We start from the raw sequence: 20978 nt of genomic DNA, 5'->3' as shown, positions 1-20978 counted from the left end.
TTAATTAATGGCCCTTGGTTATGATTCTAGTTTATCTCAAGGTTATTATAGTTTACTAAAACTAAACTAAAACCCAGGGGCGATTTTAGCCCATTTTTGGGGGTGCTTCAGCACCCCGAAAATGAATCAAAGCACCCCCCAAAGATTTCTTACTTTTTTTGACAATATTTGCTGTTTGTGTGACACACTACTAAAAATATAAAAAACATACAGTACTGTACTTGTTTGAGACGTAACATTTTAACAACAAAAGTATAGATAACCCCCCCTCCCAAAATGGTTTGTTCCAGCTCGCCTCTCCCCTACTCTGGCTCTAGAGCCGTTGCTGCCAGAGCGATGGTGGCTGAGACGCAGCAGAGCGGAGGTGTGAGTCCCTGGCTTAAAACAGGACATGTTAGCTGCATTTAACCTTCAGTTACTCTTAATATAGTTAGGTAGGAGTCAGACCATGTTTCTTTTTAGCTGAAAAACATTACACCAGGTAACCTGCAGTGTTGAAAGCGTGTTTTGCGACAATGTTTGCTACCCTACAATCCGTCCTGCTCTGTAGTAAATTCAGCGACATTTGACCGTCCTGTTGCTCCCATTAAAATGTATATAGCCTATTTAAAATCGAAAACCTTAAATTGTCGGCAGCCTACTGCTGTTACGACTGTCCTGTTTGAAATGGATACTAACTAGCTAACTGACTGAATGCCCATTAACCTTATAACTCCTGTTGTGTGTGTGTGTACAGAGAGACAGCCAGGTTCATAATGGATATAAGGAAGTTTTTTCAAAAAAAGGAGCCACATTCAGGTAAAAGTGTAAAATCAAATGATCCGTCAATCAAGAATAATGTTGGATCAGTGTTTCAATGTTTATATCTTTTATTAGATGTTCATGTGGTTTGGTTATTTGCCTTTTGGTTGAAAGTACACTGAGAGAGGACTTTCTGTTAGTGATCTTAATATAATTTTTTTCATATTAATGTAATTTTTCATCTAATTGAATACAATCTATTTGTGTATGATTGTCAGTCCAAAGAGGGAGAGAGGAAAGAGGGGAACATGAGGAGAAAGTACAAGGTCAGGAAGAACCAGGTAAGAAAACAGACAGGGAACAGTGACAGGCACAACAGAAACTGTTAAACTGGCAAAGAAAAAAAAAACACAACTTATTTTACTCACACAATCTGGAAGTTGTGTCCTCCCTATATTAAAGCTGTTATACAGAATCTGCAAAACAAACTGGGTTGAAACATTTTTGACCCTCTTTAACAACATTCCAACATAACATTATAATTGATTGGGGAGATTAAAATTAATGATATATTTTTATGTGGTTCAGCCACAACTCTACTAAAACCTCAGCCAGTAATAGGTAGGCCAACTTTTGGACTGTCCAGTTGTCTGTATGACTGCCACAGTGCGTACATCACATTTGCACACTATCAGAAAGTGCCAAACAGCCCTGGTGGAGTGAGGAGCTGTAAAGAGAAGCAGAGTGCTCTGTTTATATTCTAAAAATGTTTTAAGCTTGTTTCAAAGATTCTGTACAGCAGCTTTAAATGTTTGCCAAAAGCACACATACACTTATCAGTGTTTCTCAAACCTTTTACAGTGTGTACCACCTGATAAAAATGTTAAGCTCTCCTAAGTACCACTGTGAAAGCATGAAACTCATAAATCTTACAACACAAAATTAGTATTATTAAATTAGTAAAATTAGTATCTGCAATAAAGATTTTTTCATACATTGTATACATTCTACCACAGGCAAAGTTGCCTCAATTTTTATAGTTTTTATTAATATTTTGTAATAATTTATTTGTAATAATTTATTCTGTTCTGGGAGTGTATTTTTATGTATCTGTATTATATTATACATACACATTAAAAGTGAATCTCTGTCCAAAAAATGCACTCAGTTTACTTTTTACTCACTATGAGTATCATTCATTATTCTCGCCCAGTAATTAAGGTTAGGATTTTTTCTATTCCAATCCATTCTTCTTTGGCAGCATTTAAATAACCTTAATCAGATTTGATGGTTTTGTTACAGACTTTTCAAAAAGTGTTTTGCTTTTCTTTCACAAATGTGGGATTAAATTGTGTTAAAATGTACAAAACAGTGATGTCATGTTTTGTTACGAGGACCCAGACACAGAGAGACTTGATGAATTTAAGAATCTTATGATTTAATAAAGAAATTTGCAGACTTGCACAGAGATGGTAAAATTATGATGACTGATAACGGAGACGAAGACAACAGATGATGAGGACAGGGAGGAACAGGGGTTTAAATGCACCAAAGTGACAGTCAGAGAGAACTCGGGACAACATTTAAGGATGCAGGGACTGACAGAGACAGGTTTATCTTGCTTGGCTGGGCAGCTTTCTGGGTGCTCAGCACCCCCAAAGCTCTGATCCTAGAATCGCCCCTGCTAAAACCTCAAATTGAATGTGGAAAAAAATAAAAACTAGATAGATAGATAAATAAATAAATCTAAACTAAAAAAAAAAAAAACATTTTGAAAAACCAGCTTCTTCTTCATCATCTGCCTCCATCTCTCTATATGAGGTGCATCCTCCTTTGTAACACATTCCCTCTGCATCTCTCACTTCACTACATCCAAAATCCTTCTCTGTGCTCTTCCTCTTTACCTCTTGCGTGGCAGCTCCATCTTTTACATCCACTATCCCTGCTCTGCACATGTCCAAATTATCTCAGCCCTGCCTCTTTTTGCCTCCAAAACGCTCAACCTGAACCGTCCCTTTGATTTACTTGTTTCTAATCCTGTCCATCCTAGCCCCTCCCAATTAAAATTTTAACATTTTTAACTCTGTCAATGAAGGAAAGCTTACATGTGAGTAATATTATATTGAGTTTGTTGACAGATTTAGGACAAGCCTGAACTTTTTATCCTGACAGGGTGTTGACCCTGTGGCTCTGTTTTGCTTTGTGGAGCTATTTTGTGGCTTGGTTTGGTTGCACTTGCCATGTCAGGGAGAAAGGGTCGCTGCAAATCAATGAATCATTGTTCTGAGTCAAGCATTTCCATCCTGATGATGCGGGTCTCTACCAAGAATACAATGCCCATATTCATTGGGGATACGCTGACCAGATGTCAACAACCAAATGTGGGGTAAAGATTGTCAGTGTGGCCAGACATTTTTATATATCTTACCTAAACACACATAAAGTATGCAGGGCAAAGGTTTGGCAATGGGAAGTCAAGGTCAAGGTCAAGTTTATTTATATAGCACATTTCAAACAGCCGATACTGCACAAAGTGCTTAACAATATTAAAATGGCATTAAAAAGCAACAATGTAATACAATAATAACTATATAAAACAATAATAGGACAATAAAAGAATTAAAACAATAACTAAAACTATTTAAAATACGACCAGAATGCTTGGGTCATAGTGTGTTAAAAGCCAGGGCATAAAAATGTGTCTTTAGTAGTGATTTAAATTGCTCAAGTGTTTGTGCAGATCTAATATTTAGGGGGAGACTATTCCAAAATCTGGGACCTGCCACAGAGAAGGCTCTATCACCACGAGATTTGAGATAAGTCCGTGGGATGGACAGCATTAATTTTGAGCTAGACCTCGTGGTTTTTCCTGGAGCATAAGCAGAGAGGAACTCAGACAGGTAAGGAGGGGCTCGGGCGTTAAGTGACTTAAAAACAAAAAGTAAAAGTTTAAATTGGATCCTGTAGGAGACAGGAAGCCAGTGTAAAGAAGCTAAAACTGGGGTTATATGCTCTCTCCGTTTGGTATCAGTTAGCAGGCGAGCAGCTGCATTTTGGACCATCTGAAGACGATGGATGGTGGCCTGGTCTAGACCATAATACGATGAATTGTAGTAATCCAATCTGCAAGTAAGGAAAAGGTGAATAACACGTTCAAAGACGTTAGCTGGGAGGTATGGCTTTACCTTAGCTAGCTGTCTTAACTGAAAGAAGCAGGACTGAACTACTGCACTCACCTGCTTATTCAATTTAAAAGAACCATCAATGTAGACACCGAGGTTTTTTACATGTGTTTCACAATAGGAGGAAAGGGGGTCCAGAGTGCTATCGATGTGATTAAAGTTGCCAAAATTGACAACTTCAGTTTTATTTTCATTTAGCTTTAAATAATTTAATGACAACCACCGTTTGACGTCATCAAGGCAGCGTAATAGGAGCTGAGGATGGTCTGACCCTGCTTTTAAAGGTAGATAAATTTGCAAATCATCAGCAAAAAAGTGAAATGAGTCAAGATATACCATGTCATCAGTAGGTAATGCTGTATGAGGACCCCAAAAGCAAGCAATGATCAAAATAAAGAACCTCTGTTGAAGGTGCAAATGGAACAATCCAAAAAACAGATAAAAACAAAGTTCACTGGAGTGGAGACACTTTTGGAATTACAGAGGAGTGACCTAAATCTAATAACGAGACATGGAGATGTAAACTAAAGGACACAACTAACAAAATAACACAGAAAGTAATGAAACAGGGATTCACTGAGGGAGACTAGACTATCCATGAGAAACAAAGGGGTAGTAGGGTAAAGTGAAAGGAGTACCATAAACTTAACAGTAACTGGAACAAAAAGCTAAACTAAGAGTCAAACTGAACATAGTTAAAGATCAAAATAACTTAAGACTCCAGGCCAATAGAATCTTAAAAAATCTTGCCATGTTAAAAGCTCAATATAATACAAAAAGGATCTCCAAAGGTAAAAATGCAGTGCTCGTGGTATGAGGAAGAAAAGCCATCCTCTGTTAGTCCTTGTAAAAAGTGATGAAGAGGATGGCTCTTGTGAAGAATAGATAAACTGTACTTCTCATACTTTAATTGTATGCCATTTTCCCAACTTCCTTTAAGCATAAGTAAAAGCTCATTTGTTTTTATGCCATTATGCGATAACCTGTGAATTGCCTTTTACAACCCCATTAACTGTTGAAACTGTCAGCTTATTACTGCGGCTCTCTCTGTCCAGTAGACATATTTGGCTTTTCAGTGAAGATCCCTCTCACAGTAAAAGTTTCTGTACACATCAATAAAAAAGCAAATTTCACAGGTTTTACTTGTATAGAAGATGAATTAAGAAGATGAATAAATATTACAATAAAAGCCCTATAACAAGTTTACATCTGTCAAACATGCACATAGCGGATGGTGTCTAATTCATCAAAAAGAATGAAACAGCTTATTGACTTTAAAATGCAGTTTAAAAAAAAATCAAAATGCAAATGTGAAGCTTTTATTTAACAAAAAAAGAAAAGAAAACATGCATACCATGTTTATTTTACTGAATCAAAAACTGAGGAAAAAAATGCTTAAAAATGTATCAATGATTAAAGCTTATGAGCTCTGGTTTAAGCACTCCACAGGCTATAATTCTACACTCATACTTGGGCCTTTCATTGCAAGTTGGAGCTTCTTCTAACCTCCTCAGGACATCGAGACCCTCAACGACTTGACTGCAAAAGAGAAGAAAATAGATTTAACTTCACTTTTGAAGCTACGTGAGAGCTGTGGGAATTAAAAAGATGTCTTTCAGCTAAAATCAGATACACCAACCCAAAGGCAACATAGGTCTTATCCATCCATGGTGTTGGCTGTAGGGTGATGTAGAACTGGGCTCCATTGCTGTGGGCACCTTTATTAGCCATTCCCAGGATGCCGCGCTTAGAGTGTGAAATGGCAAAATTCTCATCTAAAAGAGGGGCAGGCACGTGCAAGTTCAGGTGAACATTTATAGAGGAAGCACAAGTAAATCAATGCTGGCTTCTTCTTTTTCTTCTTCTTTTTCTTTAGGGATCACTTTAGTGGATCACACGCTATCACCTAAATATCTGATATCATTCATTAATGTGGAAAGTTATTTGTAAATATAGTAGATGTTAAAGTGCAGCCATTCCTTTGAAATATAGAACTTTAGCTTTTTGCTTAATATCTTCTGTCGTCCATGAACCTCCTCCTCTTTTCCTCCTGCCTGGCAGCTCCATATTTAACATTCTTTGTCCAGTATATCCACTATCCTTCTGTCACAAACACCCCTGACATTCGTCTCCACCCACTCTACCCTGCCAGCACTCTCTTCTTTACCTCTCTTGTTGCTTTGGATGGTTAATCCCAGGCAATTAAACTTATTCACCTTCACTACCTCTGCTCCTTACATACCCATTTTCCACCCATTTCTTTCTCATTAACACACATATTCTGTCTCGCTTCTACAGACTTTCATTCCTAGTTTGTGCAGTGCATACCTCCACCTCTCCAGACTCTCTTCCACTCACTCCCTACTCTCCCTACATATCACAATGTTGTCTATGGACATCATAGTCCAATAGTGTATTTATATAGTATGTTCTAAACATAACGCTGTAGAGCATACCTTCAAACATTAGCCCGTAGATTGACTCGCCTCCATTTCCTTTCCTCTCTGGAGAAATATCTGTGAAATTTATAGGTACAGCCACAACTGTACTGCTGACTTTAATGAATACATTTAATTAATCCATTAAAACTATCTAAACAATTTATCAACATATTCATGAGAGTGTTTAATATATCACAGATCGTGAAATTTTCTGTATCTATATTTAAGTATGATGTCACATTAGATGTTTTTATACATGTGTACCTCCACCCTGCACCCATCCATTGGGCACAATCCGATGAAACAGAGAGCCTTTATAGCAGAGTGGGAAGCCACTCTGTGACAGTCCTTGCTCTCCTGTGCACAGACCCTCAAAGTTCTTGGATGTCTTTGGACAAATATCTGAGAAGAGCTGAGCAGAGCAGAGGAAACATGATATCTTATCACATCTGTAATGATTAAATATTTTCTTATCTGGGAGTCCAATGTTTAGACTGACTGTCTTAAAAGATCCTTTGAAAAGTAGCAGGATGCCAATGAGTTTGGATCCTATGCCTTATGTGTCAAAGTTGGCTCACCTCAAACATTAACCTCCCTGCAGCTTCTCCCGCAATCTCAACATCCATGAAGACAAACTGATGCTACAGTAAAAGAGCAGAGGCATGTTGAATATTTTATATAGTGAGAGGTGGACTCAAATGCACAATGCAAAATATCTGGAAAGGCATGGAGTTACACCAGACATGAGCAGTACTGCCAGAGATAAAGCGTGTAATCCAAACAGGTTGAAGTAGCTGACTAAACTGAAGAGCCCCAAGGAAAGAAACAGTGAAAAAGAAAGACATAAGCTTAGAACACTGAAAGACGAACACAAGACTATTTATACACCTTGAGCGCTTTCTCCCCCCCCCCCCCCCCCCCCAAACATGATGTTGTCATCAAATATATTTTTCAACAATAAAGTTTTAATATTGAGTGTGTGCTCCCTTTGGTTATTTTGATTAGGTATAAAATGTGCTGCATCCCAACATTTTTCAAAAGAATCTTACATGAATTGGTTTTCAAATCATACTCACGACTTTAAACCGTCATCAGAAAGATACACTTAATAAGCCACTTTTTTTTTACTAATGAAATAACAACTAAATATACGGTGCTGATTTGCTCTTTGATTCCCAATACAGAATGTAAATAAACTGTCTATATCAGGGCTGTAAAACACAAGGCCTGGGGGCCAGAAATGGCCTGGCAAAGACTCCAATCTGGCATACCGGAGAGCTTAGGAAACATGAAGGAGGGTGTAAATTCTGTATTTTTTACAGCTTTTCCTACTGATAAATACCTCTCCCATGAACATAGTGCACGAAAGTAATGAAATAAATGACACTAAAATTCAGCTTTTCAACTATGTACTAGAGAAATTTCTGTTTTTAGCTGAAAAAAATGAATTTTACAGACTTTTTACAGAGAGGTTCTGTAAAATAATAAAAATATTTTAATATTTAATATAATATTTAATATTTAAATATTGTAAAATGAATTTGACTTCTCTGGTCAACATATTTTTACCTATATTGGATATTTAAGTGACAGTGTTTGCGTGACTTGCCCCAGTTTTCTGGAGGTGTTCGATGTAGTACTCCTCAGCAAGAGTCGTGTAGAAAGCTTGCGGCCGGGCGAAAGTGAAACCCCACTGATTCTCGGCCCAGCTGGCGAGATCCTTTTCATCACCGAGGAGACGGCCGTTCAGAAAGCACATCAGGCTGCTGGAGTACTGCCACACTTCACCACGCAGCTCCTTGAATCACAAGTTTGGAACAACAATGAGCATGCTGTGATTCAGCGTTCCAGAATAGCCGTAACGTCATAAATCAAAGCAGTATTTTACTGTGTAGGTTTAGAGCATCAAGAACCCCCCAGAAACCTGCTGCCGTCCACACGTTCACCTCCACTATTTATAACGCCACCACTCATTTCAGATGATGCCGTCGAACAACAGCTAAATTTCTATATTTCAAAGGAAAGGCTGCATTTTTCCGCTACATTTACAAATAACTTTTCCACATTAATTAATTATGTCAGTGTCACATTTGTCCATACAATCTATTTCTATCTGACAGCAGTCGGGTTGAGTTAACCCCTTACTAAATATTATCATCCTTCTTCAGACTGTAAGAGGCTTAGCACCTGGTACTATGCCTGTACTGAGCTCAAGCTAGAAAATAGTGATGATGCTTCAAGAATTTGGATGTCCGGTCGAGATGTCCGACAGCAGATATGGAGACCTGTAAAAACACAGTTTTCCAGGCAGGATTAGACTGATATTTTATATGCAGCTTCACATTTATAAGACACAAATATCCTTAAAAGCAGTCTAAAATAGGTCATGTGTGTTATTCCTCAGGTATGACCCCAAATAACATATTCAAATTACCTTTGAAAGAGCGGATTTCTGTTAATATTATATATAATATTGTGATAGTGCTCGCTCTCTCTCTGTCTCTCTCTCTCTCGTATTTTCCTGATAACAACAGTAATACTGAAATAATGTTTCATGGTCCTGGGTATTTCAGTTTTTTGAGTTTTGGGATGTTTTGAGTTTTCTGTGAGCTCATGTTTTGTTTTGATTTTGTAATTTGATGTCCTTTGTCCTTTCAGTGCTTGCTCCCCTGTGTTTCCAGTCTGTGTTCCTCATTCAGTCACATAATCTTTAGTTATCATCTTTTGTGATCCAATTCTGTCTCCCCAGTTAGTCATGTCTTCATGTTTCTTTATTGCTGCGTCATGTCTCAATCCTGACTTCATCCATCCATCCAGCCATCCATCCATCCATCCATCCATTCCCTTCTGCTTATCCTTTTCAGGGTCGCGGGGGGGCACTGGAGCCTAATCCAGCTGTCATAGGGCGAGAGGCAGGGTACACCCTGGACAGGTCGCCAGTCTGTCACAGGGTTAATCTTGACTTGTGTATGTTATTTACTCTTTTATTTTTGATAGTAGACAAAGTTTGTGTGTCAAACTTTGTCTACCAGAGAGTGAAACCTGACATGATGTATTGCAGCCAAGGTATTTACACTTGATGTAAATGAGGACCTAGTGCAACTATAGTAATGTCTTTTGGCTTTCATATGAATGGCTTAAGATTACGAATGTTTAAGGTTCTGCATATGTTAGCAAGGTGTGTTATTGCATTGTAGGCTTCATGATTATCCAAAATTAATTTTCACTTCAGGTCAGCTGGGATAAGTGATTAATAGAGGGAAATTTAGAAGAGAAACTATTCCACCATATAATCCTCTAATATGTTTATATGGAACAGCTGACTTGTACAACATGCAGAAGAACACAAAACATTGTTTAACATAAGATCACAAGTTTTTCCATAACCTCGGACCTCCATCTCTCTCTGACCTTCTGCACATTGCCACTCATTCACACTTGGAGTTATTCCTCGCCCGACCACCCTGGGCATTAGAGCTTTCCGCCAAGTGGCCCCTTGTCCTTGGAACTCTCTCCCGCACCACATTCACAACATTGAGTCATTCCCTATCTCTAAAGCCAGCCTTAAAACACATCTTTTGAAGCTTAGCTATTCTGTTTCATTTTAATTTTATTATGCTTTGAGTTGTAATTCTATGATTTCTTTCTAACTGTTTTATTTTATCCATACAGTGATTTTCTTATTTAATTGCTTGTAAAGTGTCCTTCAGTATTTCTAAAGTTCTCCATAAATACAATGCGTTTGTAAGAGCCAAAGTCAATGTTTATGTTTTGCCTTTTTGTTATGGTGGCACAGGTGTATAGCCTTACCTGTGTCTCCGGTGATGGCATGTGGGTGTGGTCACAGTCTATTTACCTGATCTCGGTGTTCGCAGCAGGTGTTGTTGGGTGAGTGGCTTGTGGGCAAACTTTTCTGTTGACCGTCATTTTTTGGCACACCAGTTAATCCATGCGCTATTTGTAAATTGATTGAAAGCGCAAACATTTGTTTTTGTTTTGTTCTTAAAATAAATGCACAAAGTACAAGTACGACTCATTATGGATTATTGGAGGCGCGTCACAGGGACACAACCAACTCAGCCGGCCGCGGCTTTATTTACGGATGAAAGTCGCAACAGCGTTGTTATTATTATTGAATCCTCAGTATGAGGACTGAGTGAAGAGTTCAAGGACAGAGAACTTTGACATTGCACTCACAGCTTTGCTTTAATGCAAAGCACTGATTACGCACTTGTTTGGATAACATCTCTCCTTCCTAAAAAATGAACCCTACTTATAACAACAATCGAAACCACAACATGCCCAAGTGTTGTATGTTGTGCAATTTTCCCGTATATTGTGTGCTGCAGATTTTTTTGAATCACATTTACGTGACTTGTTTAAATATTCTCCTCCAGAAAGTGAAATTTCTACACATACATATACAATAAAGGCCAGCCGCAAAAATATTCCTGTTTACAACTTTCAGTCACAAAGTGGACTTTGTGCCACTTGAGTAGCTCCAGCAGCTTTGTAACATCAGAAGCCAGCTCTGCATGGTGCAGACATGAGTAAATCTTGCTTTAATTTTCCTTTTTCTCAAAGCACTGCTCTTCTCTTATCAGTTCTCTTACCCCACCTTTTCTTGACCTTGATGACGTTAGGAAAAAGAGATAGGAAGGGCTTTTGGAATGCACCCTGATCATCATCACTCCCCCTGTCTAATTTCTCAGCTGTTTCCACTTCCCCGATTGTTCTCTGTGTCTGTGTTTTTGTGTATGCATTGCTTCAGTCTTCCCTTTGTCCTTGTTCTGATGTCTGTTGCCTTCCATCGTGTGTTCCCTGTCAAATTCTGTTTGGCTTTTTTTTTCAATCCACCATTAAATACCTTATGTTAAATCCTGCCTGCTGAGTCTGTGTATATAATAATTTCAGGTTATTATCTCAAACTTTTGAGTTATCTATGAGTAAGATGAAATTAAGAGAAACTAATTAACAATTTTGATGCACAGATGGAAAAAATAGTTGAATCTATTAAAAATGTCCAAGAAATTGATCTTTGAGCTCATTCTTCTTTCAGCTGCTCCTTTTAGGATTTTGCCACAGCACCTCATCTGCTTGCATTTCAGATCACATACATAGAACTTGGTGACAGTGGGAAAGAAAAGCACCATTGTAACAGGAAGAAACCTCTGGCAGGACCAGGCTTAAGGAGCCAAGAAATGTTTGGTTGCTCAAGACAGTAGCAGATAAATATAACCTGAAAGATTATGCATCTAGAACGTCTGGTGTTACTTTCTTTTTAATTTTTTAAAATTAATTTCAGTGTTTGGTTTAGTATCTTATTATTATTATAATTATTATTATTATTATTATTATTATTATCAGGGGGCAGGTTTAAGTTTTAGTTTTTGCCAGTTTTTACAAAGCAAAAAATATTTTGTTACATACCCTCTTCTTGTCGCAGAGATACCCGTGCCACTCAAATTCAAAAAGTGGCCTAATTTCTGGATCCAGAAACGCCGCAGGAAACTGCTGTTTTAGTCCCTGTTGAGCAGAGTGGACAGATACGGGTGAAAGGTCAACAGGTTAGGTGAAATTAAACCAGAGAAAGCGTTAGTGTACCTCGGCGATGCTTTTAGCAACGTGGAAACTGCAGTCTTTAAGCACACCCACAATTTCAATGAGTATTTTTGAGTCCATGGTTGAAAAGAGAGCGACAGTAAACAGACAATTCACTGTAAACGGTGCCTCGTATCCATAGCAACGAGGATTTGAAGGCGCTTTAATATGACGTCTTATTTAGTCCGCCGGGCTTCGACCGACTCTGGGGACTGTTTCTTTCATTGCTACTTTGTCCTTCATAATTTATTGTTTATTTAAAGCTAAGTTAATCTGTTAATAAATATAACGACTATCACCTTGTAGATGCAGTGTAAACCTCTCATCCACTTTGTTTTCAGAGCAAAGCCAATGAATGCAGAAACAAGGCAACGTTAGTACGTAGACCTTTAACAAAATGGGACGCGGCCCATTGGCGCCACAGTTCGAAAATTCCGACTTGCTGTACAGGTTTTTTTTGTTGTAACACTGGGTTTTTTAAAAATACATTTCTCCGTTTTTAATTGGTTAAAATCCACTTGTGTGTAAATATGGGCGTTCAGGATTTGTGGTCTATCGTGGAGCCGGTTCGTGAGTCGGTGCCTCTGTACAGTTTGAGCGGAAAGACGCTGGCAGTCGATCTGAGTTTGTGGGTGTGCGAAGCCCAGCACGTCCAAGCAATGATGGGGAGAGTCACGAAGCCCCATCTGAGGTAATGTACTCATAATAAAGTCATCGCGATGTTGCCTCCAAGTAACTATAAATTTAAAAGCTTTTCTTACTCCACGCTGTGTCCAGGAATTTATTTTTCAGGGTATCATCCCTCACACTGATGGGGGTGAAGCTCGTGTTTGTTATGGAAGGAGAGGCTCCAAAAATTAAAGCAGAAACCATGAACAAGAGGACAGAAACAAGATATGGAGGCTTCAAGAAGAGCACTGCTCCGAAGTTTGCAACAGGCACCAGCAGGGGGCGCTTTAAAGCCGTGCTGAGAGAGGTAGGTCTGTAATCTCCTGCTCAAAAGAAAACGTCTGTGGTTATCTCTGCCCACTTTTCAGCTTGCTACGACGGCATTTTTTTTAACCCGGTACAATTTAGATGAAAAAGCAAGATCTGTCAAGTTTAGAGAAAAATGTAAAATGATTAATATAAAAACAATGATGAGAAACCACCATTTTACTAGAAAAAATGGTCACATTTAGAGAAAACATTATAAATTCACAAGAAACATACCAGCAAACAGAAGAAAATAGTTAATAATAATTTAAACATTTAGATTAACTTTTTTTTTTTTTTTTTTTTTTTTACATTTTTTAAATTTGGAGGAACAACATGAAGTTATAAGGACAAAAATGGCAAACTGGCAAGAATTAAAGTCAGATTTAGAAGCTTCATGAAAGAAGTTAGATTTTTGAGAAATAAAGAAAAAACAACAATAAACATGTACAGAAACATTTTTATATTACACCTATAGGAAATAACTGGCAAATTTACTTGAAAATATGAAAGTCTATTTGAAAATGTATGACAAATTGTGTTTTTTTGTCAGGCAACAATATTTTTATTTACCTTTTCATGGTTAAGTTGTAAATAAAATCAAATATTTGAACTCCTGGGATAAATTTCTCGTTTGTAATTGTTACCTCCAGTGGCCTTGCATCTCTTTGTACTCCCTCTGTAGTGTGCAGAGATGTTGGACTACCTGGGTGTACCGTGGGTGACAGCTGCTGGAGAGGCTGAGGCCATGTGTGCCTACCTGGACTCGCAGGGCCTGGTGGACGGCTGCATCACTAACGATGGAGACGCGTTCTTGTATGGAGCCCGTACTGTGTACAGGAACTTCAACATGAACAGTAAAGTATGTCTGTGGAAGTTAATCTTAAGAAAAACCTCTTTGGAGTAATAAGATGCGGTTACTTGTGTAATTACGCTACAGATGGTTTGGAAATCCTGCAGCCTTGAAGCTATCATTCACTGACCTGCATGTATTTTATACTGCAGGACCCTCAGGTGGACTGTTACCAGACTTCTCGAGTGCAAACAGACTTAAATCTGTCCAGAGAGAATCTTGTCGGTCTGGCCATTCTCCTTGGCTGTGATTATATTCCCAAGGTAGTGAAGACACCTTAATCTGAAATTGGCTAAAGGAAAATCTGTAGTATCAATGCTTTTTGTTTACTGAATACTTTCCTGTTTCCATAAGGGCATACCAGGTGTTGGCAAAGAGCAGGCTCTGAGGCTCATTCAGACGCTGAAAGGACAAACACTCCTACAGAGGTAAAAAATACAAACACACGTGAATGTAGCTAAGCAGTTTCTCTCTACGTAGCCCGAGTTAAAGGTTGTGTTCGTGTTCTTTCTGATAACTACAGGTTCATCCAGTGGAATGAAGAGACCACAGAAGTGTTTGAAGGAGGTGTAAAGAAGGTTCCTCACTGCAACTTGTGTCGACATCCTGGTGAGTGGTGCCCTGCTTTGAACTCTGACCTCCACTCCTGATCCTGTGGCTATTTTAAAGCCTTTTAAACTGTCACGTCAAAACATGCAAGTATGTGAGAGATTTCAGCATCTGAGACCCCTTACTGACTGTTATTCTTTCGTTATCAGGATCAGCTAAGACTCACGAGTCCCGCGGATGTGTGCTCTGCGGCAGTAATCGCTTCTGTCAGCCTCAGGATTTCGATTACCAGTGTCCGTGTGACTGGCACCGCTGTGAACAGACTCGCCAGGCCTTGTCTTTTGAGGCAAACATCAGGAGGTGAACGGCAATTCAGAATGTCAAAGCTGATTTTCTGCTATTTAATAACTATCAAACTAAACAGACAAGTTCTTTTTTGCAGGAAAACACTGGCAAGTCAGCATTTCCCTTTCACTGAGGTACATTTTGATCTTTCTTTTTTATTTTTTATTAATAACTTGACAAATAATTTGAGTCATTTTTAATGCTTAAACCATGTCTTGCAGATCATTCGTGAGTTTCTGGTTTCCAAAGATAAGCCTGTGTCACATTTTAAGAGGAGGAAGCCAAATATGCTGCTGATCCAGGTTAATGGGTTTGTAAATTATTAAGTGTAAGGTCGTCTGTTCGGCGGGCTGCGTGTAAACATTTACGTTTTGTGTCTTTAGAAATTCGCCTATGATAAGATGGAGTGGCCGAAGCACTACACCAGCGAAAAGGTGCTAGTGTTGATGACCTACGCTGAGCTGATGAACCGAAAATATGGAACAGACATGTTCTGCCAAGTTGAGCCCATCCGGTAGTGTTACAGTTTTTAATGTCAGATAAGTTATCACTTTTATGATATTGTTATTATAACAGCTTTACATTCTTAACTTTCAACCTTTTTTTCATGCTAAAGAATATTTAAACCAAGAGTGAGGAATGGCATTGCTTGCTTTGAAGTCATCTGGAGAACACCAGGTCAGTTTAAATCCCATGATGGGGAAAAAAAGCACAATTTACTCACAGCATACAATAGAAGGGGAATAAAAATGACACTCAAGAATAAAAAGCTGATTTGAGTGACAGGAGTACTGTGTTTAGTGGAGGTTGGGGTGCAGGGTGCTCGTCACCGAGTTGTCTGTTAGTGACTGGCTGTGAGGTGGGGTTCAGAGGTGACAGATCAGTCACAACAGGCACTAGGTGCTAAAGTGGCTTCCTCCCTGAGCTGGGAAATCTGTCATATTAAAGTCCCCTTAACTAACAAGCCCGTCTGATGTGAGTGACGTCAGAAAATCTCAGCTAACTTAGATTGTTCTACATCAGAGGAAGGATATAAATGTAGAAATGACAGAGCTGAATACGTATTTTGAAGTAACACCAGTTGTAGTAAAAATGACAAATCTATGTTTTTATATCAGAAATAGCGACTTACAGTTTGATTAGTGGCTGTAAATTCTATTCCTCAGGGTAAATACAGTTGGCTCCATAAGTAAGCTTGTCTTCATACTCTACCACAGCATATTTTAATTTGGACGATGAATATGTGATTGGCTGCAGACTTTAAGTTTTAACTTGAGGGGTTTTACAAAAGTGCTACATTAACTGTTCAGGAATTGCAGCGGTTTTTATGCACGGGCCTCCGAGAGGCTCAAAATTTGGTAATTTTGTTAACTGACAGGCAGTTTCATGGCTGGGTAAGGCCCGTCCCCTTGATGTTCCATGACAAATTAAGCAAATAAAGGATCTGGAGTGTATTCCAAGTGTTCAATGTGTATTTTTTAGCTTTTCACTGCAACTCTCAATATGAGTCACAAAAAAGAGATGCCAGTGTAATTGAAGGAAGCCAACTGCTCCTTCCTCACAAGGGGTTGCCACACCATGGAGCTCCACATGTTTAATGTGACAGAGGTTTTTATCCCAGATAAAGCCATCATTTGACTAAAACAAAACAAACAAAAAGATCCCAACAAAATAAACCTATTAGAGAGTTTGCAAAATATTTAGGCATGGCCAAATCTAAAATCTGGTGCAATCTTAAAAAGAATTAGTGAACCGATCAGCTCAGCAACACCAAAAGGACTGCAAGACCACAGAAGAAAACTAAAGTACATCATGACAGACTCATTTCCATGGCTAAGAAAAACAACTCCAAAACATGGCCTACAATCAAGAGGCACCTTCATGAATGGATATTGAGGGATCATTCACAACGTGCAACCCACTGGTTACAGTCAAGAACAAGAGGGCTAAATTAGACATTAGACATAAAACCAATATTAACTTGTACCAGGATTATGAGAAGAGAAAAAGAAAATGGCTAAGTATCCAAAGTACATCAGAGCATCTGTCAAGCATGGTGGAGGTAATGTTATGACATGGGCTTGTCTGGCTGCCGGTGTAACTAATTTACAAATGTTTATTGATGATGTGACTGCTGATAGATGTAGGATTTGGCCAAATGCTGCAAAGTGGATCAGACAGTGCTTCACAATTCAAATCGATAATGACCCAAAGCATAGTGCAAAAGCAACCCAAAAGGTTGGTGAACAATAGGCAAAGAAATTGGATATTCAGACGGTGCCTAGCAGAGCATCTCAAGGGAGGAAACGGCCATTCATTGACTAAAAAGGATTTTACCAAAGTATTAAAAACAATCATCATTTAAATTATAAATTTGTTCAGTTAATTTTGAACTTCTGAAAACAGGGAACTGTGCATAAAAGCGGCTGACACTACAGGATTTTTGTACAGCCTCTTGAATTTAAGCTGAAAGTTGTCTCTACAATCACATCTTGATTGTTTGATTTAAAACAATGTGGTGGCGTACGTAAGCAAAACTACAAAAACTGTCATAACTACTTTTTTTGTATTCAGCTAACTGTATCATCATTTGATAATTTTGTCATGGTTTAAAATAAGTAAATAATATGTAAATAAGTTGCATATTAATGTAAAAATAGCTTAATTTCACAAGGACATTGTCTCTCAAAATTTCTACTTCCTGGTGCCTTAATAACGAGAACGAAAGTGCTGAGAACTGCAATGATCAGTGAACAGGACATTAATGGACATTTAGATATTTGAATTTATTACTCACTTTTTAAGGCAAAAAATATGAAAAGTTTGAGGAGTTTAAATATTTCAGTGTGAGAAGTTGGAGCTGATGTTAATGTCTGTTCTGCAGAACATTTTGTGTTTCCTGAGGATCGGCCTGCAGAGGAACAGCGTGAGGTGAGGACGGTGGAGGAGGAGTCTCTGTTTCGTGTGGCCTACCCTGAGCTGGTGGAGACCTACCTCAGACACAAAGCTCTGGCTGAAGAGAACAAGACAAAGAGTAAGACAGTGATTTATGATATCCACTTTAAATGCACAAAGTCCATTTTAGCTATGTGCTTTTACACATAGCTAAAATCTTCTCTGCTATGACAAGGCCATCCCGATCAAAGACACTTGCATCTTAAACTTGCGTCTCAACACTGTTTATTAAAGCAGCTGGGACACATGCAAATGTAGCTGGTTCACACCAGAGGCCTTGATTCAGCTATCTCATAGGTTCTGTTTTCGTTTTATACAAACTGAGCTTTGAACACACAAATCATCACTGCTATCTAGATTTAATTCCTAGTTTGCAGGAAAACTAGGCACAGACACTGAAAAAGTATTAGGATTAACAGGAAACTAATTCAGATAATCTTCTGATAACGTGTCTTCTTTTACAGAAAAGAAGCCAAAAAGTAAAAAGGAGAAGCCCTCGGATGGTTTATCAGACCTCTTGGCTCAGATGACTCTTCAGAGTTCCTCTTTATCGAATTCTATGACTCAACAGCCAAAGCTGCTCCCTACGTTGGCAAGCACAGATGAACCAGAGGTTGTGATTCTGGACACACCGGTGAGCCATAAGCAGAATGAAAGAGGAAAAGATGATCGCTCCAGCGTGAGTGATTGCCCCAATACTCCTCTGTCTCGTGCTGACTCTGAGCCAGTTGCTTCACCTTCTGTCTCTGCTGTAATTGAAGCGCTACACCTGAGTGATATTGACTGGGATGCTTTGTCCTTCACATCTTCTCCATCCCAACAAGCAGCTACCAGCCACTCCACTGGTCCAGAGCTAAATAAAACCACAGACGGTGAAACAAAGAGTCAAAAAACAGAGCAGAAAATCTCACCTGATGTCAAACCAGTAGACTCCAGATCTGCTCCAGAGCTCTACTCACAGTGTCCTCTAAGGGAGCGGGTGCTCATGAAGAATACAGCCAAAATTGTGAATCAGGTATGCAATGATGCAGTCAAGTCAAAACCCAGTGGACACATTTCCAGTGAGGTTAGCAAAGGATCTGCTGTTAAGAAAAATGAAGCACATGCAGAAAAAACCCAGATAGAAAAGCCACCTGCCCCGGCTCAAAGTAAAGCCAAAGACACATTTAATGACTCCAAAAAGCCGCCACACAAATATAAATTTGTCAGGACAGCTATTCAGTCATTGGTTGTCCCACCACAGAGGTGCCACTCTAACCCAGGTACAAGTGACAAGAAGGACGAGAGCATGCCACAGACCACCAAAAAGAGTGTGTGTATGAGCGTTCGTTCATCCAGCGAGGACAGCGACGTGGAGAACCAGAAGTGTGGATCTCAAAGACGGACAAAAACAAAACCTAAACACAAACTCAAAGGCAGCTTTGTTTCAGACTTCCCTCTGAAACCAGTTTCTTCACACGCAGCAACCAAACCCGCTCGGAGCCTTCATTTAGCAAGACAAAAACCTCAGAGCAAACATTTTGAAAATAACAGCACACCTGTATCAACTGAAAACAACTGCCAGGATGTCCCAGCAGCTGATGTTGGTGCCAACGTGTTCCTTCCCACTCCAGCCTCACCCATCACCGTGTCAGAGAGCGACGACTCTGTGATTTGTAGCGAGAGTCCGCTGCCACTGGCAGAGAGACTGAGGCTGAAATTTCAGAAGTAATCAGTGTGGTTACACGACAAAGGACAAAAACATGTAAGCTGTTGCTCTTTTAACATTGAAAGTTTACTCTGGACTTTGGAAACACTTGTAACATAAGCTCAAATATTTGATATGGAAGTTTGTGTTTTTTTGTTGCCACTGAAAAGATTCCAAAAACCTTTTACAGTATATAAGTCAAGATTTCAGGTTATCTCAAAATTTCAAATTAATAATGGGATATTTCAAGTTATTTTCTCCTACGTTTGAGTCAGGAAGTTGAAATTTTCAGATAGTAATCCAAATTTTTGACTTTCCAGTGGCAGAAACAAGCTTCCATAATAAATGTAAAACCACACTCAGCAAAAGCTTTTTCTGTCACTAAAAACAATAATCTTTTTTTCCATCCATAATCCAAAATTTTCCGATAATAACCTGAAATTTTAAGATAGTAATCCCCAAATTTCTGGATATTTTCTCAAAATTCCAACATAACAACTTGAAATTTCATGTTATTTTCTCCATATTGAGTTATATTCTCAGATGTTTGATATAGTAAGGTCAAATTTTGAGATAATAACCAGAAATTTGAAAGAATTCATAACACTCAACAGAATCTGACTTAAGTATGGAAGCTTGTTTCTGCCATTGGAAAAAAAAAAAAACACATTGTTTTCATCTTTAAGTCAGTTACTGGTTATTATTTTAAAGTTTCACCTTACTAACTCAAACTTCTGAGAAAATGACTCAATATTGAGCATATTAATTATTAATATTAAAAATGTCTGCTTTTCATTGTCTCACAATTATGATTCTAATATCTTTGAGTTACAGTCATTTTCAGTCTTTTAATGTTTTATATACGAATCTGTTAACCAAGAAACGTGAATAGATTTTGCCATAAGCTTACTGTGAATGAAGCTTTCTCTAAAACAGAGGAGACCACTGTGCACAAATAAAGTTTAACATATTTAATACTAATGAAGAATGAGGTTTAATTTTAATGCACCAGAAGGAGGTTTTGGATAAGCAGAGGTTAAGTGTTAAATACTCACTGATGGCATCACATGTGCTCATTTTCTCCCACCACTGTTTGACAGAGTTGCAGGGAGGAGACCCTGCAGCTGACAGGAGGCACAGAGGAGGCCGAGCCATTGGATTTTTACAACCCACCAGAGTTGGTCCCCTTGATCCTGAGTGAGGCCTCACACCTTTTCAGACATGAAAGGTCTGGCAGGAGCTTGGTGACAGCTGCATCCTCTGCCCAAATAACAACTCTGTCCTATAACACTGGCTCTTTAATCTTATTTGTTTTATATTATTATTAGAATAAAAGCTTAGGACATAAAATATTAGTTTTTCATGTCCAGTTGGTGCGGTGAAGTAGAGTTAGTGGGATTTGTACACATTTAAAGGAGGTTGAAGTACAAGGACAGTCACTTTTAAGAATTTCCAGACAGGATAAAGAGTTTGGCTCTGCAAGTTTATCTTTTTCCAAAGTTTATTCTGGTCTTTATTTATTTATGTTAACGTCCACACTGAAGACACAAGCAGGCTTGCTTTGCCTGAAAGGTGTGAAGATCCCAGGTGAAGCAGCATCCTTCATTAGACAAATCGCATCAAACTGATAATTGTCGTCAGGGAGACTT

General features: G+C 38.7%; 2 protein-coding genes and 1 long non-coding RNA gene across 7 annotated transcripts; 2 read left to right on the top strand and 1 right to left on the bottom strand.

The window, feature by feature from the left end:
• The first annotated feature begins 76 nt into the window (after positions 1–76).
• On the top strand, positions 77–1355 carry LOC146501704 (uncharacterized). The gene is made up of 2 exons (XR_014869608.1): positions 77–798; positions 1020–1355. It is a non-coding gene; the product is annotated as an uncharacterized LOC146501704 (long non-coding RNA).
• ppil6 (peptidylprolyl isomerase (cyclophilin)-like 6) lies at positions 781–12123 on the bottom strand. Of its 3 annotated transcripts, XM_085134172.1 has the most exons (9): positions 11969–12122; positions 11795–11890; positions 7974–8162; positions 6943–7005; positions 6629–6776; positions 6380–6439; positions 5563–5698; positions 5394–5462; positions 781–5026 (listed from the first exon to the last, which is right to left on the bottom strand). In XM_085134172.1, the coding sequence occupies exons 1-9, from the start codon at positions 12044–12046 to the stop codon at positions 4996–4998; spliced, it is 870 nt and encodes a 289-aa protein (XP_084990298.1). In that variant the 5' UTR covers positions 12047–12122; the 3' UTR covers positions 781–4995. The 3 variants fall into 3 exon arrangements, with proteins under 3 accessions (XP_084990298.1, XP_084990299.1, XP_084990300.1); XM_085134173.1 differs by lacking the exon at positions 781–5026 and having other exon boundaries at positions 5039–5462; positions 12020–12123; XM_085134174.1 differs by lacking the exon at positions 781–5026 and having other exon boundaries at positions 5039–5462; positions 11969–12118.
• Positions 12124–12185: 62 nt separating this feature from the next.
• Positions 12186–20543, top strand: gen1 (GEN1 Holliday junction 5' flap endonuclease). Of its 3 annotated transcripts, XM_085134157.1 has the most exons (15): positions 12186–12342; positions 12508–12656; positions 12743–12941; positions 13626–13802; positions 13946–14056; positions 14148–14221; positions 14317–14402; positions 14552–14702; positions 14785–14821; positions 14909–14989; positions 15071–15201; positions 15304–15365; positions 17572–17721; positions 18107–19386; positions 20430–20543. In XM_085134157.1, exons 2-14 carry the CDS (start codon positions 12625–12627, stop codon positions 19351–19353), a joined length of 2538 nt encoding a protein of 845 aa, XP_084990283.1. In that variant the 5' UTR covers positions 12186–12342; positions 12508–12624; the 3' UTR covers positions 19354–19386; positions 20430–20543. The 3 variants fall into 3 exon arrangements, with proteins under 3 accessions (XP_084990283.1, XP_084990281.1, XP_084990282.1); XM_085134155.1 differs by having other exon boundaries at positions 12186–12656; XM_085134156.1 differs by lacking the exon at positions 20430–20543 and having other exon boundaries at positions 12186–12656; positions 18107–19717.
• Positions 20544–20978: the final 435 nt, after the last annotated feature.

Source organism: Neolamprologus multifasciatus, chromosome 15, assembly GCF_963576455.1.
Source record: "Neolamprologus multifasciatus chromosome 15, fNeoMul1.2, whole genome shotgun sequence".
NCBI classification, from domain to species: domain Eukaryota; kingdom Metazoa; phylum Chordata; class Actinopteri; order Cichliformes; family Cichlidae; genus Neolamprologus; species Neolamprologus multifasciatus.
This window is presented reverse-complemented; position numbering and strand designations above follow the sequence as displayed.